We start from the raw sequence: 25,535 nt of genomic DNA, 5'->3' as shown, positions 1-25,535 counted from the left end.
GAGATTTTGAAGTTTGGATCCCCAAATCCCTCAGTTAAAGTGGCTTGCAACCAAGGTGACAGACCTACAGTAATTCCCTCCATATTCATGCATAGCGTTTCCTTGAGTTTTAAGATGAAGGGAGTAGCTGCAAGAGAATGAAACCATTTCTCTCAGCGCGAATGACACTGAAGCTGCAGCAAGGGAAACGGGAAAGGACTCAGCATCGGTTCAGGGCACCGTGAACGAAACAGCCGGGGCGGTAGGGTAGGGGGGTGGGGCAGATGGTATGTGAAAAAGAACCAGGAAGCAACAGATCTAAATAACTGATGAAAGTTTAATACATTAAAACCGGATATTTATCACTTATATTGCATTTGCCATTTCTGAACAATACAAAGTAGTGGCAAATAGTGACACTTCATAAAAATGTCGATTCCCATTCCCTTCCCTAAGACCCAGCCTCCCTCGAATATCCCCCCCAACAGAACTCTGTCCTGAATAAAACACTTAAATACATCATAAATAGTAAATTATGAAAAAAAAATAGCAGGAATTGTTTCTTTCCTTCTTGTAAAAAAGAACATGGCAGCAAAGACAGGCAGCCAGAAACTGGCTGGGGGTGTCTAATATAGACAGTTACTTGGGGTATCAGCTAGCCTACCATCAAGGTGTGGGGAGGGGGAGGGGAGCAGGGGAGTTGAACAGTCGGCCTGAGATGCCAGGCCCCTTCCTCTCCAGACAGGAGGAGGATCAGACGAGGACTGCAGCTCCTGGAGACAGGGAGGAGGATTACGGAGCCCCAGCCTCCTAGGCAAAAATCTGCGGCTCCCACAAGTTTCAGAGGACGCTCTCCAGCTTCATAGCTACCAGACTGCCTGTTGAACAGACAGAGCTGTCCCCTCTGCACCTCAGCTCCACTGCTGGAAAAATGAGAAGAGCAAGGAAGAAATCTCCTTTGGAAAAGGATCTAAAATTCATTTGATAAGTCTTCATATTTAGAAAAACCACCAGAATACATTTCAAATTGCAAAATGGTAATAATCATTACGGCCCAGCGGTGAGCAGGTTCTGCCGGGAACGGCCCCTGGCCTCCTGGACCCACGCTGCCCCGCCGTTTTCACAAAAGGGGTGAAGAGTCCCCGCTGTCCCACTCTCTCCATTCCTGCAGCCTTAAGAAATTCGCCGAGAGAGGAGAGGAGCTGCTGCAGGCAGAGCGATCCCCACACTTCTGTGTCTTAAACACCAGGGCTCGTCTGAGGGAGTCATGTGAACAGCCTCTCTGCGACACTGTGGAGTTCTGAGCTGAAATTGGCTGGCTGGAAACTGTGTGCTGTGCGCTATTTTTTTTTCTTCCCTTTTTTAAGGGGAAAAAAAAAAGGTTGGGAGGTGGTTAACACCCTTACTCCCCCCAAAACCTTTACAAAGGCCACAGGGGTCTTCTTTCAGAGAGAAAGAGCCATGGTGGGGATAACGATAACGTGCCGGCCAGTCCGTCCTGAGGAAATCAAGAGTCCAGCTCCTGGTGAAGGTAGATGCGGGGAAAGAAAACCCCCAGATCCAGCAACCCCACTTCCAGCAGGAAGAGTGGGGGTTTGAAAACAACTCGACGTGGAAGCCAAGGTCGGCCAGCTGAAAGGTCATGCTACCCAACTCCGGAGTGGACAGATGCTGCTGTCTCCAACTGTCCATGGCACTAAAGCCCAGTCAAGAGGAAGAGGCAGATGTTTTTCTCTTCAGAGAGGGAATGGAGAGCTCCCCTGGCCTCCACTATACTCCTTGGTTGGTGACTAAGAATAAAACTCAGCACTGCTGGGGCAAGAGCTGACATCTTGGGATCACAGAGATGGCAGAATCTTGTTCCAGGTCATCTGAGGTTTTCTGCTCACTGAAAAGGGAAAGGGTATGAAATTAGGGATGAGGAGCGTGAGACGAGGAGACAGGAAAGGAATCTAAGTTAATTTCAACCTGGCTGGCATAGTTCAGAAGTTTTCTTCTATTTTAGCCTCGACTTCCAAGTACGACGTACCAAAATCGAAATTTTAAAAAGCAAGATTCAAGGGACGCCCGGTCCCTCTAACCTTGCCAGTTAACACCTGGCTCCAGTCCACCAGTGCATCCTCTTTATACCCTTCAAGGCATTCACCTCCCCCACACCCCAGACACTCACGTGGGAGGAATCTGACTCTTCGATTTCAAGCTTTTCCAAAAGGGATGAACTAAAAAATAACAGGAGGGAAAAAATGGAGATAGAAGAATTAGAAGGTAAAAAAAACAACAAAAAAAACAAGGACTCTCTTCTCAAATATCGCACTGCTCTATATTTCACTTCAGAAGCAATTTAGGATTCAGAAAGAAGAGGCTAAGAAGCTACTAGATTTTAGAAGCACATTTTTTAAATTAGTTTCTTAAATACTATAAAATATTTTCCTAATATCCTTTTCTGTCTTCCATCGCGAGGTATGGCAGGCACCCAATGATCACTGCTGCCTGATATTCATGCCATTGTGTAATTCTCTCTTCTCGAGTGTGGGCTGGATTAAGTGACTTTCTTCTAGTGAAAGTGTGGGCTGTAAATTCTGAGATAAGGTTACAAAAAGACTATAGATTCCGCTTGGGCATATGAGAGAAGCTAGCGCTGTGCTGTGAGCTGCCCTATGGAGAGGACCAAGTGACAAGGAACTAAGAGAGTACCACTGGCCAATAGCCAGCAGGGCGCTGAGCCCTCAGTCCAACAGCCTGGAAGGAACTGAATCCTGCCGACACCCACAGACGTGAGCTTGGAAGCGGATCATCCCCTGGGCGAGCCTTCAGCTGTGACCACTGCCCTGGCTAAAAGCCTGACTGTGACCTCCTAAGAGACTGAGCCGAAGGCATCCAGCCAAGCCACACCTCGATTCTTCAGCCACATAAAATACAAGACAATAAATGTTTGTTGTTTTTAGCTGCTAAGTATTGGGGTCATCTGTCACACAACAACAGATAATATAGATTGTTGTACCTGGAAATAAAGTACGATTGTCATCAAAATCTAAAATGTGGAAGTGCCTTTGGCAGAGGAAATGGGCTTTGAAGGGAGTTTTAGAGAAAGTTTCAAAGAGCCTTGAATATATTGTAGAAGTTTGGACTTTAAGGGGATTACCAATGAAGGCTGAAGAAAAAGTTAGGGGGAAAAACTCATTAGAAATGGAATGAAGGGATCCTTGTAGCAGGACAAAGTTCAGCAACGATGTCATCTGCAGTTATGTGGAAAATAGTACCTGTGTCTCATAAACCAGGGGATCTTGCTGTGGAGAGTTCTCAGCAAAGTGCTGAGTGCCACCTGGTTTAACGGTTATAGTAAAATAGAAGAAAAAAAGTTAAGGAAAAGACGATTAACAAGCAGCAGCCAGCTTGATGGCTGTAAAAATCCCAAGTTTCTCCAGATAGCAAATGATGCTAAAATTAAGAAATGGCTTCTGAAAAGGATAAAATCCAGGGCACTGCCAGGAAAATGTGATCTAATGATGAAGCCGAGGGTATAACTGTAAAATACTTCTTTAAGGTCTCAGAAAAACTAAAGTTGGTGCTTCAGTGTAGTAGTCAGCCACATTTAAAAAAGGCCGTTCATGTCTACAGCCATGCTACCCTGAACAAGTCCCATCTCATCTGATCTCGGAAGCTAAGTAGGGTCGGGCCTGGTTAGTACTTGGATGGGAGACTACCTAGGAAGACCAGGTGCTGTAGGCATAAAATAAATAAGTAAGTAAGTAAATAAAGACCGTTCAGAACATGCAAAAAGATCATGTCCTGGATCCCCTCAGCAACGGGGTCTCTAAGCAGCACAGGGCCTATTAAGAAGGTATTTGTGCGTATGACTTTTGTCTAATGGAATAAATCCCAATGAGACTCAGGGGAGGCCCGCACAGCCTTTGAGAGTATAATGTCAACAGAAACATTACCGGCTTGGACTGAAAGGAACAGAAATAGTGCAAAATGACGAGAGACCACTGGACCCCCAAAGTTCTACTGGCAAGAAACAGGATGAGACAACTACGCAGCTGCAAACACATTCTGGCTTTTATGAAAAAGAAAAGCTCAGAAGGCAAAACCAAGAGTCCGGAGGACAGAGCCAAGACCGTGGAGAATGTCCCACTGGGACATGACTGAAGAAGCCGCACCCAGCAAGAGCTGTATCTGGACCCTGGGTAGCATGGGCCAGTGACTCCGCTGCGCCTCCCCCTCTCCATGTTTTGTACAGGAAGTGTACGGGGTTGCCTAACGTCTGTGTCACCACTGTCTGCTGGGTGTGTGGTGAGAGGATAGTCCGTCCCTTCATTTTCTCGGGTCCACGGACTGGGAGGAACAGCACTCAAGGAACACCACCTGGGAAGTTCATCCAAACCTGGAGCTAATTTAGATGACAAAATTCTGTACTTTGAGCTGATACTGTAATGGGATCAAACTTTTGGAGACCATGGGAGGGAATGAATGTATTTTGCTCCTGGAGGGATGTGAACCGCTGAGGCCCAGGGCGGACTGTGACAGGCAGCTTCTAAGAGGACCCCGAGGAGCCCTGCCTCCTGGTATTTGTACCACTGTGCCATCTTTTCCTCTTGAATGGGCTAGATTTAGCGAACAGAATGCAGTACAGGCGGTGAGACGTCAACTTTAAGATTAGGTGACAAAAAGACTGGCTTCTGCTCAGGCGCATGCTCTCTTGCTCGCTCGCTCTGAGGGCAGCCAGTTGTCCGAGCCACCCTACCGAGAGGCCAATGTGGCGAAGAACTGAGGGAGGCCCCCCCGCCGGCAGCCAGCAGGGAACTGAGTCCTGCCAAAAACCACATAGATGAGCTTAGAAATGAAGCCTCTCCACTCACCGGGCCTTCAGATGAGACCCCAGCCCGGGCCGACAGCCTGGTCAGCAGCCAATGAAAGACCTTAACCAGAGGACCCAGCTAAGCTGCTCCTGGATTCCTGACTCTCAGAAACTGTGGTAGCTGTTTGTTATTTTAAATCTTTAAAAGTCTTGGGATAATTTATTATGATGTAATAGATAACAAACACGCCAGGTAACAAAGTTAAATCATAATCTTTACACTGAATGCTTCCGAAAGCTTGACTATTCATTGTCTTCACTGCCCAGGAATCTTTCCAGCCTTAAATCTTAAGCCGAGACCTCTCACTTAACTCGCCAGGAGAAAAAGGGTTAGTTGGGGTATTTTCACTCAGTATCAGAAACATCTACACACAAAGGCTTCCTCCACCTCCTAAAGATGCAGAGATATCGACACTTTCCTAAATCACTAAAGATGAGCTCTCAGGAAGGTGAACCTGAAAAAAATTGAGTGAAGAGCAAAAGAGAGAGATCTCTTGGAAAACAGAGTTACAGAGATTCCCAATGACCTAAAGAGAGAGATGAGGAGACGACATGGAAACAGGAGCCAAGGAACCAACCTTGTACATAGCATCTGCAAAGTCTCTCCAACTACAGGTGAGGAAGAGGAGTCAGGAATAGGCGAGACCTCACTGACTTTCTCCAGAGGTGGAGTCTGAGGTAAAACATCAGGACGACCCAAGTGGACGCCTGGAAAAAAGAAAGGAAGAAAATCAATAAACAGAAGAGAAAATGGGGTAGGAGAAATAAAGTGAAAAAATATGTAGCAACTTGGCTTTTCCTGGACAGAAACGAGAAGCAGAAATCCTAGCAGACAAGGACTCGGAAGGAAGGAGGGAGGCAGGCCCGATCACATGGGAACCCGGCCCTGGCTCTGACCTGGCTCCACTTCCGCCTTTGTTGTCACTTGTGCCTTGAGTTCCCCAGAGACCGATGACTGGTAAGTAACGCAGGAGTTGCTGCTGGGGGCTCCTCGTCGAGAGAAAGATGAGCCAGACCGAAACTTTTTGGAAGGAGAGGGCTTCACTTCAAAACGGAAAGAGAAAGCCTACTTAGCACCCCCTCAGAAACCATCACCAAGACACAGACACAAATTGCTAGCGTCCCCAACACAAACCCGAATTTGTTTTTCAGCAAAGCAGGAAGAAGGGTTAATGCCAACAAAGACGGACCCTACGAGCACCCTTCAGAGGAAGGGACATCTCAGCTGACGTCACTTTGGGAAGAAGCAGAGAACCTAGAGAAAAGGAGACAGACATCGCTCTCCCCTCTACACACAACCTCAACGGCTTTGCTTCCACTGATGAGACGTTCTCTATTCCGTGGCTTCCTGATCTCTACGTTAACCCCGACGAAGACGACCCTCTTGTTCTACCTCCTCGCAGTATGGCGCACACCGCACCACGGTGGGACTTTACACCTCATGCTGAAAAGCCTCTGGAAGGATTTCCCCATGTTTAAGACTGCACACGCCGTCCATCCACACTGCCTCCCTGGGCAGTGCCCATGGTGAGCAGACGGGGAGGAGCAGCTGGAATTTTCCAGCGGAGCGGCACGGAAAGTTTGGAAAGAAAAACACTGGCGCTTCTGCACTGAGAAAGGTGAGGGAAGACTAAGGACAACTGCCGAGCAGAAATCAGTAAACGCTTCTCCAGCCATCTGATCCTAATCTGAGAACTCGCTACTGGAGGTGTGAACGGAGAATGAACACGTGACATCCTTCCCTATCTGTCCACAAAAGTCTGACTCTGCCTAGCTCAGCCTATGGCACGGATCCCATGCTCATTATGCATTTTTTGCAGTCCCACCAATTTCCCAGAAATGCCCCTCACCTCGATGACACATGCAAGGAGAGCCCAGGGGAAAGCAGCAACTCAGAAATGACGGGGACAAAGTGACGGACATAAGGATGGGCAGCACTCTCACGGGATGTGGGCAGAACAGGAGAGGCCTCGGGCTCTGGCAGTCCCCTAACAGCAGTGTCCTGCCCCCCATCGCTTGGAGTAAGGAAGCCCCAGGGGGGTCATCTGCTAGAAGCCACTTACGGGGGATCTTCTTGAACACTGTGCTGCACATGAAACGCTGGAATCGTTCAGCATAGAAGCTCGGGCGATGCACCGACACGGTGTCCTGCAGAGGAGAAGAGACAGCCGAGAGCTAAGCGCCAGCGGAGGCCCAGCGCGAGGACCGCGAGTCTAGGGGCTACTTTCCCCAGGCTGAGGCCCCAGGAGCAGGGCAGAACCCACGACTGAAATCGGAGGAAAAGAAACCGAGGGGCAAAGCAGAAGTCAGGGAGGCGGGAGAGCCTCGGGCTGGCTGCTACTCACCCCGTCATGTACCAGGGCTTTCCAAGAGTGCTCCAGCTTCTTAATGAACCTGCCAAGAAAAGTGTCCGTCACGCATTCACGTGGTTTTTAGACGAACGACCTTGTGTTTTCTACTTCAGCGAGTCCAAGAGGCAATGGTAACAGGAAAACATCAAGCGCGCAGCCAGGAACGCGCTCCCACTATCTCGCTGGCTTTGCAGAGTCGGGCACGGAGTGCTCGTTCCGCGTGGAGCTCAAAGCTGTTCTGGGAGGTTGACTGTCCCCACCCCCCCAACCCCCTCCCCGAGAGAAAAGGGTGGCTAATCAAGGACAAGGTTTACTGTAAAAGGAGAGTTGGAGGGCCAGACGGGCAAGGCTGAGAGAAGGGTGTTAAAACCAGCTGAAAATGCTCTGAAGCGGTAAAGCAGGCGCTCCCAGGCCTCACGGGTGCCTGACCCCTAACGTTCCCAGCTCCCCTCTCACCGCGCAGCCACCTCTCAGTGCCACAGGCAGATGGATACACTGCGCCCCTCTCATTTTGCCTCCACGGAAAAGGGGAATGTGTTTCCAGCTGCACCCAGTGCGGAGCATGACTCACCTCACAGGTTTTTCAGTCAGACAGATGGTGCAGGGCACCCTGGTGCTCTGAGCACTGACTCAGCTTCCCGCAGAGCTATGCTTGGGGAGGTGGTGGGCAGCCAGGAGCCAGGCACAATCAAGGAAGTAAACCACCATCTGACACCCAGGGAGGTAAGCAGCCAGCACAACCCACTGTTCTTGTCTCAGGGAGCATTTGGTGACAAGCCACGGGAGAGAGAAAGGCGCGGTACCCGCGCGCACCCCGCCCCCTCGTCCGGGATCACGCCTCACCTGTAGGACTGCAGGATGTCGATGATCCCGATGTACAGCAGCAGCCTCTCCCCTTTACTGTTCCGGGCGGGGATGCCGCCCATGCTGAGGAAGACAGGGGACCGTAAGAAAGTCTTCGGCTAGCAGGGAGAGGCTTCTAACCTTGAGTCAAATGGGGACACGGAGCTGAGACCTAAATGTCAACTGTCCCATCTTCCGAAAATGGGGGGAGAGCGAGAGCCTTCCTCCAGACAAAGATCCGCTCTGGGGTGTGTGTCATGACCTCCTCCTCTCCAAAGCTCACCTGCCTGCCTCTCCCACCCTGTCCCACCACTGAGAATCTAAAGTCGCCCCTGCTCAGCAGTTTGGGGCCCGCTCCCCCAATGAACTCTAAGCTCCCTCAGTACTTTCATATAAAATTTATGCCCACCAAGACACGCTCAGTTGAGAGGCACATTAAAAGACACCTTAAAAGTGAAACCACCTACAGGACACTGTGGTCTTTCAGTAACCACTTCTTTGACAGATCTATTATGGTGAGAAAGACGCCTTCCATAAAATCTAAAATAAACTGTTTGTGATAAAATTCTAATATAATTTACATACGTGTATCTGAGATTGAGTGAACTTTCAAAAAAATGTTTTAATTCTGAATAGCTCTCCTTCCCAGCCATACTACAAATCCCAAATTTAAGATCTCTTCCTTTCCTCTTCCATTCATTCTATGTTCCGTCAGCACTAATGTCGATTAGCTGCTGAATCAAGGCTGCCCCTCCCAGAAGCTGGGTCTCGTCCTCAAGAAACGCTGTGAGCCTACGCTCTCCTTTCTGGTGCCTGTGAGCCCACTCACTGGTCATGGGTCTCTATGGTGCCACCTCGCCGAGCCTCGCCCTGGATAGATTCCATGGCTGTGGAATAGAGCGCCTTCTGGGGGGCCAGCCTGCGAGTGTCCGTGGAACACTGTGTTTCACTGCTCGAGGGCTCTCGCTGGGCGTGATCTATGTTGTGGATGGACACCAGGAGGCTGTAGTCCATTATCTTGAAGCTCTGCAGCACCTAATGGAAGGGGAGGACTTTTATCAGGATCTTAGCTTTTCTGATCCAGTTGTTCTTGATGTGAGCCTCCAGGGCTGACCATGGAACCAGCCTTTGTTCCTCCTCCTCCTCCTCATCCTCCTCCTCATCCTCGAAGAGCAGATCAACCTCCTCGGTCGCCTCTCATTTATATGCCCCCATCCCCACTTTGCTTTGAGTAAACGCACATTAGGCCTCGTTCACAGGACCCTCGCTGTTTGTGCTTTCCTTTGATCTCTTCATGAAAAGACTATTATAACTCAAGGGAACAAAAAATCCACATTTGTGCTGTGAAGAATCCACAAGGAGGGTCTAGTAAAAGTATACTTTGTGACAGAGCAGATCTGTTGCAAGACCTCATATGATCAACTTCAATTCAGTTCAGTATTTACCGAATGCCTATGATCTGTAGGCACTGTGCCTGCTTATGGGGATATAAATATACTTCAGAGAGTTTCTGTCCTCAAGAATATTAAAATTTAAGAAGAAAAACAAATGTAAAAATAAATACAGTACAGTCTAATGTGTACAACAATGGACATGCTTCCCATGCCTGAAGAGCAGGAGAGGAGGTCAGAAAGTGACACACACACAGGTCTGTGAAGGGCAAGTTAGAAAAGAAATAGGTCCAAGCACATAGAGGATGGAAGGAACACTGCAAGGCCTGGAGGCGTGACACAGCATGCTGCGTGCGGGGAGGTACGATTTGGTACTATAGAACGTCAGATGCAAAGGACAGGTGGGGGAATGAGAGAGGCTGGTAGAGGCAAGACGATGACAGGTGTGGCATGTCATATTAAGGAGCCTGGACTGTAGCCTACAGTTCTCAACCCTCTTTTCACACCAGAACAGGGTGGGAAAGGGTTTACTCCCACCAGTTCCAGGAGCTCGCTTTGGTGCTGCAGCTCAACCGTGTGGTAGGTGGGTGGAAAGAGGGATGAAGAGAGTGCAGGGCTGATTCTTATGTACAGTTTGGAAAAAACCCTCCGCTCCTCTATGTCTCTAGTCCTTACAACCAAAGGAGCCAAACTACAACAGGCATTATCCTGGAACAGATGCGGAGTAAGCCAAGAAGGGCAAGGAAGGACATTACATGCGGAGCAGAGGAAGACGATCCGATCCTACAAAAGCAGCTCAAGGAAAAAACAATCAGAGCTGTAGAAAAATCAACAGGTAAAAAGGTCACAAAAACCAAAAGATATGTTAAGAAGGTGGAAATAGACAACTGCTAAACGCTTCAAAAAATTCAAGATAGGGCCGAGAAGTCCTCTCTATTTGGCATCTGGGTAGTCACTGAGGAGAATGGTTCAACTGAAGTGGTGACAGCAAAAGCCAGGGCACAGTGGGCTGAGGCAAGAATAAGAGAAAAAAAAAAGGAGAAACAGAAGGACCATTAAATGGAGACACTGAAAGAAATCTCTCCTACCTTAATATAGAAAAGGTAGGCTGATTTGTACGTAGAAAGAAAACAGCCAGTAGAGGCAAGAGCCAGAGGAGAGAAAGAAGCAAGTTATGAAGCAGGATCCTAAAGAAACAGGAGAAAATGGGTCTATAGGGCAAGGGGGACTGACCTGGAATAAGCCGGCAAGTTGGGAGGGAAGGCGATTAAAGATGGCTGAGTGTGGATGCTTATAAACTGGTGACAGGGAGAGGCCGAAGGGGTGGAACAGAATAGAGAGCTGAGATGGTATGCTGAGAAACAAGGCCGGGGTATGGAAGTTAAAAATGGTTTGACAAACCAAACAAACAAAAACAAAAAAAAGCAAACTCCTAGACACGAACAACAGAATAGTGATTACCAAAGGGGATGGGAGTTTGGGGGAAGACAGAGCGTAAAGGGGGTCAGATACACAGTGACAGAAGGAGCACACAACAGACTGTACAAATGTCATATTATAAAGTTGTATCTCTGAAATTTATATAATGCTGTTAACCAATGGTACCCCAATAAATTTAATTTAAAAAAAAGTTTAATTTAAAAAAATGGTTTGATGAGTGTGCCAATCATCTGAAATCTCTGTTGAGAGGTCGAGGAAACAGACTGATGAACAACGCTGAGGGCCCGGGTGGAGCTGGATATCAGATCCCTGTGGAGATGCCAGGGGGACACAGTTGTGTGACTCCCTTCGGCAACACCTAGCTTCCGAGTTATAAATTTAGATTTGGCAGGTAGGACCAAGATCTCAGGAATGATGGTGCTGGTAGGAAAGTAAAGCATATACGATTACAAGGCCCAGGGTGGGTACAGAAGGAAAAAAAGCCAGATGGGGGAGGATAAACAGGGAGGAAGTAAAAATGTAAAGGCACAGCAATGATCTAGTGCAAAATTTATTTTAAGTGAAGTCTGGGACATATGGAGTGAAGCAGAATCCCACAGATTTGATGCAAAGAACAACCAAGCCGTTTTAGTGACTGGGATTTTTGGTGTCTGAAAGAGAAGGAAGCAGGACAAACTCACCAGACAGTCGCGCTGCAGGGTCTTACACAGAGCATTGTACATGTCAGCATCCAAAAAGAGACCATCGGGGATGTCTTGTAGGAAGTCCAGGTCTTTAAGGGTGGGCAGAGGCTTCTCTCGCTCTTTTTGGGAAGCCCGTCGTTTGTAAGTTGAGCCCTTGAGGTCGTATTTGATATGCATCTTGACTGACCGTGGTAAGAGATTGTTCATCACCACAATCCGAATGTTCTTACCCCCCGCCTGCACACAGTACAGTCCATAGAATTTAGGCAGCAAAGTCCGAGGGTTCTGGTTGAGGTTCTGAGGGCACGAAAATAAAAAGGAAAGTTTAGCTGATTTTCACTGACACCCAAAGGCAAAAGTACTCACCCACCTTCCATGTGTTACATAGGATTCAGGTACGATCTGTATGCCCATAAGCCCACACCACATTTGTTTAAAATCTCCCAATACATCTAATGATGCGATCACCATCAACCTCAGTCACAGATCCTCCAATACATTTATCAGTCAGGATACTGAATGTATGATGAATGTAATCTTTTAGAGAGGTTTAAGACAAGACAGCGTTGAAAAAGTCTTAACTCTTAGCCCTCAGTATAGTATATTCTTGGGTGTGATGGGAGGGCAAGGAGAGTTCCCTAACTCTCCAGAACCTCCCAAAGCAATCAGAGTGAGACTGGATAGAGACTATCTAGGGAAGTCATCAACCTCATTTTCCAATCTAGGAGCTGGCCTCAGAATAGGAAATCATCGCTGATTCTCGCCTTTGGGTAGGACGGTTTAAGCCAAACAACACTTAAAATAGGACAGATATACAAAACCCCTTCGAGCCATAGAGTGGCAAAGAGATGGGGTGAAAAGCCCCAAAATGAACTATATTGAGACCGAAGCGCTGACATTGCCTGGCTGCTGCAGACCACCCCCGCCTGTCCAGCACAGGTCACCAGGTCACCAGTGCGCCTCATCCCCTCACCATGTAGTATCCTGGAAGCAGCTTCTGCAGAAACTCCGCCTCTTTATGCTGGACCGTTTTAATGATAAATTCATCATCGCTGGATACGTAGAAGAGGGAACCACTAGCCCCAGAGCTAAAGAGTTCAATCAGCGGCTCGTTGCAGAGGGAGTACTGGGGCAGAGAGAAAAGAGCAAAAAGGTTAAGAAGCCCCAAGGCCTGAAACCAACCACAAATGCGCTTCTGTTCTAGAGGAAACCCAGGGCGAGGCCACGGAGAGAGAGAGTCTTCCTTTGGGAGAATCTCTCTCATACTGGAGTCCCGGGGTGTGAGGTCTGGAAGCTTACCAAGTAATCATCAGGCCGGATACCAAATAACTCCCGAAAGTAGCGGAAAGCAACTGGTGCATAAGTCTTGAACCGGAAGTCATTGTAGTGATGAGCAGGCGTCAAGTTGCTCCCTTCGCTGTCGGGTTAAACAGAAGAAGCCATAACTTCCCAGTCTCCGTCACCTAGGGAGTCTATCTGGTAAGACACTTAAGACTTACCTGGAGGCAGACCAATACATGCCTCCTGGGAGAACAGAAGGATCGGATGAGTCAGTTACTTAGTGGGACAACACGGGAGTTAACACACAGGCACAGGGAGTAACGCTGCCTCTCATCCAATGCATGGAATTGTTTTCTAGGGCTCACTCCACAGGCCCGAGGTCATGGAAGCACCCGAAGGAATGCTCTAGAATTCCCCAAATTCTAGAGTCCCACATCACCCTGATTAAGATCAGGTCAAGGACTGGACACATGTCTAATTCGACCTGAACCCTAAAAACTGCCCTGAGGTCAACATGAAAAAGCCACACTCCCCAGGACATCACTCTGATCCTTCCCTCTGTACCTGGGGAAGAAGATACTCTCCACCACATAGAAGTCTTGCATGAGGACATCCCGCTCCGGTTTGGTGCTCAGGCTCCCCACGGTATGAGTGATGCCTAACTGAATGGCACCTTTCAAGGCTGATGAGGTTGTCTGCAAACAAAAAAGAAAAGAGAAGAAAGTTCCTATTATTAAATCTGATCACAGGATGGAAGAGCCAGGAGGAGAAAATGAAATGCCCTTCTAGCTATTCAAACTAAACTGGGGTATCCATTTGCCTATCGCCATGCTTTACACTGCAGTTTAGCCTGGCAAAGAGTGGAAGGGCAGGAAGATACAGAGTAGCAAAGGTGGTACTGTTCTAGCCAGCCTGAGCAAACCAAGGTGCCCCCGCCCATCCATATCTGTATTTGGAAGATACACTGTCTTCAGAGAACAATGGCAGGTCTCACTCCAACAGTTCCTTCACCCGGATACATTTTATTCATCTGATAGAGAATGTACCTAAAATGAACTGATATTCTGATTGGCTACCTGGCTGTAGAACCTTCAGTCCTCTAAGGCAGGGCCTAAAGAGTGGCAAAACAAACAAACAAAAGACTCCTAATTGAAGAAGAAAGCCTGAAAAGACTCAATTTCTGAGAAGTGTTTAGATTTAAAATTATCATACTATGGTCAAAACACAAAGGCAAGAGCTCCACTCTTACCATCTTGGATTCCAATCCCATGGAAAAATGTCGCATCACCTAGATCTGTGCTATTACAGCAGCCATTAGCCACATATGGCTATATATTTTTAAGTTAATTAAAATTAAAAATTCACTTCTTCAGTCTGACTGACCATTTTCAAGCATGACTACCATACTGGATAACACAGACACAGGACATTTCAGTCACTGCAGCAAGTTCTATTGGACAGTTTTGTTCTAAGTGATTTCCTTCACCCCTAACCCTCAACAGGTATTACTTTTAGCTCTACTTAGTCCTCATTGGGCATTAGAAACTCATCTTTTTATCTCAATGTTCAGCACATAAAAAAGAGCTCAATAAATGTCTGTTGAATTGACACTGGGCCTTTAGAACACATTCCTGGGGAGAGTTAGGTCCCTGACCAAGAGAGTCAATCTACGCTATTATTTGGAACAATGCAATAAAGGCAAAGGACAGACAAGAAAAATTTATGTGGGCCAGAAACAGGGCTCTTAGAAATCTTACACCCTATACCGGACAAGGTACAGATGCTAAATGGGAGGATGAACATTGTCCCTTGGGAAGCCTAAGAGTCTCCAAACTGGTCCAGGACTGACGAACCAGGACCATCCAGTATGCTTTTCTCCTGTTTTTCCTTCACCAGATCAACTTTCTCTTCTTGGTTATTATTACTATCTTTTCAATCCATTTGAAAACTCAAAAAGCAGGTGTTCTAGGCCTTATTCACCAGTTGAAACTACGTTCTTAAAAAAAAAAAAAAAAAAGCCCACAAGGAAAGAAAGAAAAACACTCAACCTGCTGTTCTATTTCTGTATCACCAAGCTAGGTGGGATCTGGCCTTCGTTTTGTATACATTCAGCACTGGAGGAAAGATAAACTTCAAGAGGCATGGTTCCCTGGAGCAAGGAAAGAAGAGCCTTGGGGACATGTGATGTGTTTATATCCAACAAGGAAATCCAACATTTCCAGCTCAGTGAGATAGCACCCAACACCAGATTTGTCTGTTAAAAACATTCTCATTTAAACATAGACATACAGATGGGAGATAGTACTTCACCTTTTGTGAAGTAAACTCTGAAGTCAGAGATGTGTAACAGCTCTTGTGCAAAAGCTTAGGCTATTAAGAAATGGGATAGAATATGGAGAATAATATCAAGGGAACAGAACTATCCCTTCTTGGAGTGAGATGAAAGGGTTCCACCCCGACATACCTTTTTATATGTTGTCTCTCCTGTGGAATCAACACCTCGGTGGCCTATTTTTTTGATGGGCATGCCAGAGGCACAAGGCGCCTAGAAAAAGAAGAGTCAAGATTAGCACGTAATTCACAAATAATACACCAAACAGCTACAGTGATAGTATATTAAACAAACCAGAGTACTCGACATATCCTTTTCAGGATATAAACATTCATAAAACCTTCAGAAGACCCACCCCATGCAAACACACCGCCACAGTGTTGCTTCCCAGTGAATTAACTGGCTCGAAGAACACAGAAGAAAACCCCCGAGGGAGACTATTTCATGTTTGGTCCTCAGAAAGATGATGTAGAAAGTAAAAACAAATATCATTAAAGAAAAGCAGAAACAGGAGGAGTAGGAAATAGCAGCCCCAGAAAAAAGGATAAACCTCGGTTCACAAAATCAAGCCAGGTTGGAAGTAGAGTTCCACAGATCCCTTTTTTCACTCGTTTCCTTTCAGAAATTACTAACCTTCAACCCAATCTGAACACTAATTGCTTAAACTGAATTCAACAGAAATGATCTAGCCACTAGTAAATGCAGGTACTGCGAACCTGGAAATTAAAAGGCTGAGGCTGTAAGACGACTCCTCTGAGAGAGGGGCCTCAGTGCCTCGAAGAGATTCCTGAGAACGTGAGATGGCTTTGTTTTCCACTCACATGACAGTCTCTGGAATAAGGATGGAGCAGAACCAGTACAACAGAGCCTGACGCCAGCACAACAGACAGGAAGATATTCTTCATGACGTCAATACTCATTAAGTGAATAAGCCAGAAGGCAAAAAGACTAGTGGAAACAGGATGTCACAATCTTAGGGCCTGATATTCAAGTATACTCTTCTCACTAAGGCCCTTAGCCGGAAAACCCTGTATAACCTCACAGATCTTGGAAGCTGTTCTACCAGAAAAGCCTAAAATTCCAGGCCAAAGGGCCCGCATTCTGAGGCCCCATCACAAACCCAGGAGAGGCAAGAAATGAGAAGAGGGCTGGGAAATACTTTATGGGAAGAAAGGTAAGCAAATAGAAAATATCCTGCACAGAAAAGAAAAACAGGAAATCAACAGCTTCTGTTTGGTTAAAAGTAGTTATTCAAATTCACTGAAGCTACACAAGCAGGAAGTAGTAACAGCAAAACAAGAGAGTGGGCTTTAGTGCTAGACTGTCTGGGTTTGAATCTCAGACTTATTAACCCCACTTATTAATGATGGGCAAGCTATGGACCCTCTAATTCTCGCTTTCTTCATCGGTAAAACATGGGTAACAACAGTACTTCCCTCACAGTTGTTGTCTGAAGGAATAAACACGAATATCTACTAAAGGGCACTTGGGTACATTTACTCTTTGGTATGCTGCATCTGGTGTATTAAAAAATACTCAATAAATGTGAGCTATTAGTAATGTCCATAATAAACTGCAACAAAAGTAGAGTTGTATAATTTCTAGTTTACCAAAGAGATTTAAGAACCCTGTCCAGCTCCTAAGACCCAAGCAGGGGGAAAACAAGGATGTCATAAACAGGAACCCTTCTACCCCAGAATCAAAGTTTTAGAATCACTGTATCGATATGAAACTTACCTCAGATGTCATGGATCTCTTGACTCCAGATACTGTTAAAACAAAAGAAAACACGATCATAAGTGTGTGGACACACACTCACACAACCTCTTATCACACACACTGAAACAATCAGGGTTTGAGTCAAACTAAACCTGACAATGAGCTCCGGCCTCTTGCTCTGTGATACCAGATCCTTTTGGATAGGTTTTAAATGTCCCTTCTTCTTCCTCCTTCATATTCACAGAGCCCTTAAGCACATTCCATTCTTGTTCTAGTCTGCCTTCTTACTCCAGTGTTCATATTTTCTCTGGGCAATATATCTGTTCTTGATATATTTAACCATCAGAGTCTGAGGGTCTCATCTGATAACATGGCAGAAAGAGAAAGGATTAATATGAAATCCCCCAAGACTAACTGGGGAGTATGAGACCTGATTAACTTTTCCTGCAGAAGTAAAATAAAGGGGTAAGGACTTTTAGAGCACATCTGTAGTGCTTCACTCTATTAACTATTTCAGAAAAAAGGTGAAGAGTTGATCTATGGAGATGAAGAGACTGAGGAGGAGAAAATGCAATGTCGAAATAATGAAAAGGCATTCAGTGCCGGCAGAAACTGATTCTGCATCGCTCAGCCTCAGCTTGATTTCTGCTGCAAACTCAACAGGAATTTGTTGGCATTTACATACTAAAGTAAGTTTTACTTACTAAATACTTAATCAGAGTAGATGTGTAAGACAAGTGTATAGTTAAATCTCGTAATTATCATTTATGACTTTTATCTATTTAACTTTAGGAACGATTTCAAGAATAAGTATGTTTAGAAAGTGACTAAAAGAACGTATCTATAGAAAAATCTACTCTGAAAGGGTAAATCAATTCTTAAGGGTTTGCCACTCCCATAACCTTCATCCATGATCACACTGAAGACACATGATCACTCAGGAAGACAGACCTGCCTTCTCTTTTTATCCTGGAGAATGTTGGCCTTTATTCAAAGTCTATCAGTATATCACTTCAATCTAGCTCTAAAGAATTCAAAGGGAATAAAGATTAGCCATATTAAAGAAAAATAAAAAGGAGTCCAAATGGGATGAACCTTCGATAATATAAGTTAATACCTGAGGAGAAATACCAGTTCCTGTATAAAGATTAATGGTGAGACACTTAGGATTAAGGGCCATCAGATAAAGATGAGCAACACCGCCATCTATTATGACTGTTTAGGACAAACTGGTTAAACACCCTGAGACCTTCAGAATACAGCTGAGCTCAGAGGAGAGGCTATGATATGACAGCCCTCAGTGCAAAGGCCGAAGACCAAGTACTTCTGGTACCAACAAGCAGAGCAGCAAATTTTATTCCTTGTGGTGAGTCAGGGTGACCAAAAAAAAAAAAAAAAAAAGAACAGATGGTTTTCATTTCTCTTTCCAAAAAAGAGGCAAGGAAATGTCACCTAGCTGTTAGGAAGACATTCTGCATAAAATGGCCCAGAAAACTGGAAAAACAGCCGAGTCCAATAATCTACACTTTTTGTAGGATGCTTCTTCAACAAGGTCGACTTCAGCTGGGTGAAAAACCAGGTCAACCAGGACTGGAACCCCAAGGAACAACAAGGCAAGATGACTCAATTTATATTAAAACTGCTACTGACTTACTGCGAAATTTAAGGTGTCCACCAATAAAAAATAGTCGAAACTTCTTATCTCACAACTTTTTAGATAAGAACAAGTCAACAAGCTGAGCTATTTAAATATCAGAAGACCTGGGTTCAAATTCCTGTTATAGCAGGTAAATTGTTCTCTACAAATAACTAAAAAAGGAGAGAGAAACCTGTATCAGAAGGTTATGTAAAGATTAAATGAGATAAGCTAAATCAAAGTACTTTATGGGCTGTAAAGTGCCAGACATGTTGTTATACATGATTTCTAATGCAAGAGCAAAGGTGGGCTCACAGCAAGGTTTAATGTTCAATTACCTAGACCTTTATGAAATTCTAATTAGCAGGGCAAAGTACTTGGCTCCTCCCAAACCCCTCAGCCCCACCCCCACCCCACCGGCCCCATACAAGCAGCTTCAGAAAATGATTCTCAAGGAGAAAATGTATGCTTTCAGTAGGGAAGACAAACACTGATTGTGGACTTCTTGGTTTGGAAGGGATCTGGCAGAACCAGAGAGCCAACATCCAGTCCTAGTCTGACAGTGTCACCTTGAAAATAACCTCCTCCATGTGCATGGAGTAACTGGACGAAGTTAAACAAAGGGGTGCGGGGGGCGGGGAAGGGGAGAGATAAGTGATTTCAAGGCAGAGATTAGGTTTGGGGCTTTCTTACTCCCTAAAAAGTTCAACTTTGCTACCTTTCCTGGTTTTACACATAAACATGTAGCTCTAGGGCCACCGACTTTTGCAAAGTACCCAGAATGAGGGTGGGGGTACTTCTTAGTGGAACTCTGATGCCAACTGCTTAGCTATCTTCAACTATAAAGCTGAGATTAATCCCAATAACACTATAGCTGAAGCAGTTAGATACTGGGTGTAAATAATAATAATCAGACCAAGTAACACAGGGAAAAGGAGAATCCAGACCCAAGAATAATTTTCTTCCTTGCCTGAAGTTTTGGCCCGTAAGCACAGATCAGAGCTCCAAACTACCAAAGTAGAATGGAAGGGAAGAGAAAAAGACCTAAAGAATTTGACCAAGGTTACTCTAGGACATGGTTCCATACTGTAGTGGTTAGCACGTCTGCTTTATACGCAGAAGGTCCTAGGTTTGCGCCCCAGTGGAGCCACGGCCCACGGTCTACGGCCATGCCACCTTGAACAAGCCCGATCCCATCTGATCTCGGAAGCTAAGCAGGGTCGGGCCTGGTTAGTACTTGGATGGAAGACCAGGTGCTGTAGGCATAAATAGTAATAATTAAAAAAAAAAAAAATGCTCTAATACCCAGCTTGGTCCAGAAACTCAACAGACGAACATAGTGGCATTTCAGGGAACCAGGTACCGTCTGCTAAGGGCTGTTGACCAAGTGGCCCAAAGCTTTGCCAATGAGAAATCGTCTACTGAGGAAGTCCATTAAGTACAGAAAAGAAAAAGAAAAGCAGAGAGAAGGGAAGGAGGAAGAGAAGTGGAAAAAAAAAAAAGAGAGAAAGAGAAGACCAGCTGAGCATATTGACACTGGCTCGGTGCTGCCATCCAGCCGATGCTTAAGAGGAATGAGATTCAACCCTGTGGACAAGACTGGAATATTATTCAACGGAAATTCCGTTTTCTAGCATCTGTGTGAAACATACTCTCTGATAAGGATATTTTATCATTTTATAATCCATATCCATGATCCACACATATCATTCTCTTTTTGGGTAGGAAAATTGAGCAGAGGGCAGAGTTCCAATGTGAAAATTTACTTTTCTCAGGGAAAAGGCTTTCTTCTGAGAAATTTGGGACCCGCCTCTCCCTATCTAAGTCAAAACTCTGAAGTATTATTAGTATGCCTACACTGTCACCAGTCCACACCAGGAAATGTGGCCTGTGCTACAAGTAGAGCACTTTACCCAAGGGTAGCTCTAGACAGCCTGGCTATAAACACTGTAGAAGAGGTCCCAGACCAGCTTGCCCTCACTGGCTCAATTTTAACACATCTCAGGACCAGTTCAATGTAGCTGCTCCCCTCCGTTCATTTATTCAACAACTACTTACTGATCATCTGCTATGTGTCAGGAATTACGCCAGGCACTCCGGGTGGAGCTATGTTCCTGACCCACTGGAGCGCACAACAGTTCCGCTTGTTTCTCCATCACTTGGGCATCTCCACGTTCTCCTATTTTACCTTAATGCTGACTAGAGGACTAAACTGAAATGCTGACATGTTTTTAGCAGGAAGGCTGTTTCTTTCCACTGACCGATTTATATTTTTATAAATATAAATTTTAAAACCTTAAAAACGTATCTCGTTTAGCCCTCAAAACAACACTACAGAGTGTGGGAACTGTTTTAATTAAAGACTTAAGAAACATATCTACCAAATACAATGTGTGAAACTTGTCTGGATACTGATTAGAAAATAAGCCCAGAAAGATTTCTGAGACAGGATCTTTGAGAAATTAAATAACTATTGTTAATTTTGTAGCTGTGACAATGCTACTGTGGTTATGTTACAACTCCCTCTTTCTCTCCCCTGCCCCCTCCCCCAGCTCCAAGAGGCCTTATCTGTAGAAATACATTCTGAAGTATTTATGGCTGAAATCGCATAAGGAACTAAGTTTGCTTTAAAATATCCCAGGGGGTGGTGGTGGGGGCCTGAAGAATAGATGCAACAAGACTGGCAAAACGTTGCTGTTGAAGCTAGTTGATAGGTACATGAGGTTCATTACACTATCTCTACTTTGTACATGTCTGAAGATTTTTATAATGAAAAGTTCAAGAAAAAAATACCACAGAAGGAAAGAAAGCAATATGGATAATCAAGCTTCTTCATCTGAGCTGGCTTCTTTTTGTGAGGTTTTCTCTAGTAAAAGTGAGCATCAGGGATGAAGTTCTAACAGTGAAATTGTTTTTGTAGTTTACTAACTTCACCATTCATGTCCACAGTTTGTTTCTTTCATGATTATGGGATTCCTACTTATTAATGGGCCCTGGACCAAAAAGCATTCTTAACAACTAGCAAATATTGCTCTACTGGAAGCAAAGAATAAAGCTATGACAAACAAGTTGCATCAGAAAAAATGATTCAAATAACGTATTTCTGAGTGTGTCAATAGATGATACAGAGCCAACCATGGTGACTTCGAGGCCTAGTTCCTCTGCAGAAAGAAGAAAATGTGAAAGACCTAGAGAAGCAAGGTGTATTCGCTTTGGGAATTTTTTCCCCCCACCTAGCTGGGGCATGCTCAGACTGGCTGGAATCTACACCTGTCAATGAAAGCTGTCTTTTAAATAAAACGAGTGGAGAACTTAGCTCTTTTAGCCACAAGTGAAGCTACTGGCCCATTTTCAAGCTAACAACTCAATAACTACTTATATGATGAAAAAAAATCATTCGGAAAGGGACTTTAAGATTTTTAGTCTAATCTTCTTTTATAAATAACAGCATAGAGCATAATGGATGTGCTCAAAATCAGAGAGCAAAGGCGGTGACAGCCAGAATTGGAATCCATATTCCTAACCATCAATTCAATTATTTTTTTCTAAACCATCTTCTGTTTTCGATTTCCTGGTCAATTAGAGTCTAGGCAGGTCAAGAAAGCACCAAGGCAACTAGTAGTAATAGGTCCTCACTAGTAGCAGAAAGTACCTTTTGTCTTTGCAATGACATCAACAAATTTAACAGAGGGGGAGGGGGAGCTCCATTCATCTCAGATTGGTTTTCTTTTGGGTATATGCAGGACCATGACTTGCTGTGATTAAAGGCTTAAGGCTTATGATTTCTGAATTTGTAATGGACAAAAAGAAGGCATCTGACAGACAAACTCTTTTGTTTATTGTTTTAGGGACCTTGGAATTGACTGCAGAATCAGTTACCAAATCGGCATAAATCCATATTGACTTCTAAAATATTTTCTGAAGGAATGATTAATAACTCTACATACTAGGCACAGAGGAGCTCAGAATGTTCTTGCTTCTTTAGGCGGCCTAAAGTCAGAAGGGAAAGTGCTCTTCTTTACTCTTCTCCTTCACCAAGGACTACTAGTTCAGTCATACCCACTCAACAACAAATATTTAATCTGCTAAGTTAGTTGACACACAGACTTTGAGATTAGTGAGGGAGCAACAACCACACAGTGGGCAGGAATGTGGGCTCTAAAATCAGAACACCTAGGGTTGCTAGGTTTGAATGTAAGGTCAACCATTTACTAACTAGGTGACCTTGAATAAGTTTATTAACACTCTCTAGGCCTTGGTTACCTCATCTATAAAATGGAGAAATAATAACATGGACCTCATAGGGCCATTATCAGAACTAAGCCATGTACAGCATTTAACATAAAATATATACTCTATAAATACAAGCAATTATTATCACCATTGTGAATTACGAAACCCCATCCACAGGATGGGAAGGGTCAGGGGATATGAGAGGTACAGCAGAAAAAAGAAAGACACTCATTTACTAAAACAAAAAGAAACGAAGTTATGGGAAGATTTTGAGGGAGGCAAAAGGTAGTTGACTGATTCATATTATATGGTGGAATTGTGAGAAAAGATACTTCTAAGTTAAGACAGCATCCTTTCTGGAGAGGGCAGAGGAAAATGGGAGCTAAAGAAAATTTAGCTTGTAAGACATCCACAGCCTTCTCAGAGGAAGACCATGTACGTACTACTACTACAAAAAGTCTGTACTTGTTATGGGGAAGAGGAGCTGGCTGCTAGTTACTGCACACTCATGCTTCTTCAGTACAGATACACATCAGATCTACCTCTCTTACGCTGGACCCCACAGCACTGAAAGTTGAAACCTAAATGAGGAAAAACAGAAAGTTTTCACTTAACTTCTGAAGTTCTACTTGCTTACAGCAGAATAAGTATATCATTTAAAAGGCTCTAAAGTTTAAAATTATGAACAGGATATGGCCCGATCCCCAGTGCAACACTGTGAAATGTGAGATAATTTTTTGCAGTTGTAGGTAAATGTCTAAAAAACGAGAGAAGTTCTCACAGAAAAATTGCAAGAGTGGTCATAAAACTTGTAACCCAAATCATTCATTGTGGAGTGATATCAGATTGGCAAAAATTTTTCAGGTACAAAACTCCTTTGCATGCAGGTTTCTAATCTTTTAAAAAATGTATGTATATATTTTATTTGAGGATTTTCCAATCTTGGAAGGCAATTTGGCAATATGTAGCCAAAAGCCTTAAAAGCAAATGTGTACAATTTGACCCCGAAGTGGCAATTTATCCTAAGGAAACAATTACTCAAGTGGACAAAGATAGATAGATAGATAGATAGATAGATAGATAGATACATACATACATACATATACAGATATTTAATGCAGCACTGTAAATAACTATGATTGAATAGATATTATAATTGCAAAGAATCTGCATGAACAACAGAGGATCAGTAATATAAATTGTGGTATGGTCATAAAATGGAATACTATATAACCATTATTTTTATGTATATTTATGGATAGGATGTCACAATAAGTTGTTGGAAAAAATTAAAAAATTATATAGCATATAATATTTTTAAAAAACACATTTATAAATTCACATGTATTTATACATATAGAAAAGCTCTTAAAGATCATATATCGAAGTGTTAAAATATGACTATATTGAATAGTGGGGTTAGGTTTTTATAATTTTAAATTTCTATCTATAGCTATATAAATTTTCTATAACAAATAATTACATAGATACTTTAACAATTAAAGAAAAGAGATACACACAGTTGGCTTTATTGTCATTCTCACTGCTTTATAACCCATTATCCCCAGTAAGCCACCACTTAAACAGTTCCATACACACAGATCGACATCACTCCCTGCCCCACACATTAACTCAAGCTCATTACAGTTCTATTACGCTGCTGCAGAGACAGACTAGAAAGAAAAATGTGAAAATGCCTCGAATGCTGCTGACAATCCCAAGCTACAAATAAGCATGATTCTTAAACACGCAACTTTCTCGACTACATACTTTGAGATGTCTGTCCAACCTGAAACAAACCTACATCAGCATATATATAGATTCTATGAAGAGGTTTACTTTTTGTGTCCATCAGAATATCGATATTCTCCTATAAAACAGGGGTACCTAATTTCAGTATAACTCCTTGATGACAAGACTTGAAGGAAAAAAAAAAAAGATCTAGCCTCTAAATTACAAAAATAAGCTAGGAAATCTTTAATGTTACCAGAATAATTTCAAAACAGCTGAACTGGCCAAGTCAAGTGACAAAGTGGAAACGACTCAATCGATTCTTGCTAAAATACAAACTTGAATCATCACATCATGTCGCAGAAAATTTTTCTGAGTAACCCTGGACTAGTCTTAAGGAAGCATTCCATTGTGGTCCTCAGCCCCACTCTGAACTGTGTTAGTGATGAAAAAAGTAATGGAGGGGCCGGTTTCTAGCAAAACACCACTGTGACTCTCCATAAATTTGCTACTACTACTAAACCACTGGAGACTATGATTCGCTATTGAAAGGAAGGAGAAAATGTATAGAAAGAGAAAAACCACTAGTTTAATTCTGAAAAGTATGAAAAAGGCAGACTTCAGAGGGGGAAATGAGTTGGCCTTAAAAGAGATCACTGAAACAAAGATATTTTCAGACAGTAAACAGCTCCGAAATAAGAATTGTTTTTCTCCCTAGTGTGTGGAACAAAACGGTGACCTTAATACCAGAGCCTCTCCCTGTGCTTTCAGAGCAGAAGCATTTCCGACGGAGATGAGATGACGTCATCCACCAGCCGAGAAACTAAGAGGCAGTGTATGACTGACTTCGATGTTTGAAGCACACATATAATTTGGGGACACTAGAAGCTGGCCGGATGTACATTCCTCAGACAACTGGAGTTGTGCCTAAACAGGTCATAGAGATGCAATCCCAGAGACTCAACTCAATGACCTACCAAATACTACCAGAATGCCACTCTTAGGGGGTGTCTTGGCTGATAAGATTGGGAGCCAGAGGTCTTCAAAGAAAAAAAGAG

The 25,535-nt window shown here is 44.1% G+C and overlaps 1 protein-coding gene and 2 pseudogenes across 4 annotated transcripts in view; 2 read left to right on the top strand and 1 right to left on the bottom strand.

Moving 5' to 3' along the window:
* Positions 1–296: 296 nt before the first annotated feature.
* PIP5K1A (phosphatidylinositol-4-phosphate 5-kinase type 1 alpha) overlaps positions 297–25,535 on the bottom strand; it is a 36,370-nt gene continuing 11,131 nt past the window's right edge. For 2 of the 4 annotated variants that reach the window (XM_015595447.2, XM_006919765.2), the window contains exons 2-15: positions 16,896–16,927; positions 15,291–15,371; positions 13,391–13,521; positions 12,845–12,962; positions 12,519–12,671; positions 11,543–11,842; positions 8,861–9,066; positions 8,032–8,115; positions 7,183–7,231; positions 6,901–6,985; positions 5,735–5,881; positions 5,416–5,545; positions 2,150–2,198; positions 297–1,867 (exon numbers count right to left, since the gene is read on the bottom strand). In XM_015595447.2, the coding sequence (XP_015450933.1) occupies positions 1,865–1,867; positions 2,150–2,198; positions 5,416–5,545; positions 5,735–5,881; positions 6,901–6,985; positions 7,183–7,231; positions 8,032–8,115; positions 8,861–9,066; positions 11,543–11,842; positions 12,519–12,671; positions 12,845–12,962; positions 13,391–13,521; positions 15,291–15,371; positions 16,896–16,907 (1,548 nt within the window). In that variant the 5' untranslated portion in view covers positions 16,908–16,927 and the 3' untranslated portion in view covers positions 297–1,864. The remainder of the gene's footprint in view (positions 1,868–2,149; positions 2,199–5,415; positions 5,546–5,734; positions 5,882–6,900; positions 6,986–7,182; positions 7,232–8,031; positions 8,116–8,860; positions 9,067–11,542; positions 11,843–12,518; positions 12,672–12,844; positions 12,963–13,390; positions 13,522–15,290; positions 15,372–16,895; positions 16,928–25,535) is intronic. The other 2 variants (XM_006919766.2, XM_006919767.2) reach the window with 2 other exon arrangements.
* Positions 3,590–3,708, top strand: LOC112469076 (annotated as a pseudogene).
* Positions 19,673–19,778, top strand: LOC112469079 (annotated as a pseudogene).

This window comes from Pteropus alecto, unplaced genomic scaffold (genome assembly GCF_000325575.1).
Source record: "Pteropus alecto unplaced genomic scaffold, ASM32557v1 scaffold106, whole genome shotgun sequence".
NCBI classification, from domain to species: domain Eukaryota; kingdom Metazoa; phylum Chordata; class Mammalia; order Chiroptera; family Pteropodidae; genus Pteropus; species Pteropus alecto.
This window is presented reverse-complemented; position numbering and strand designations above follow the sequence as displayed.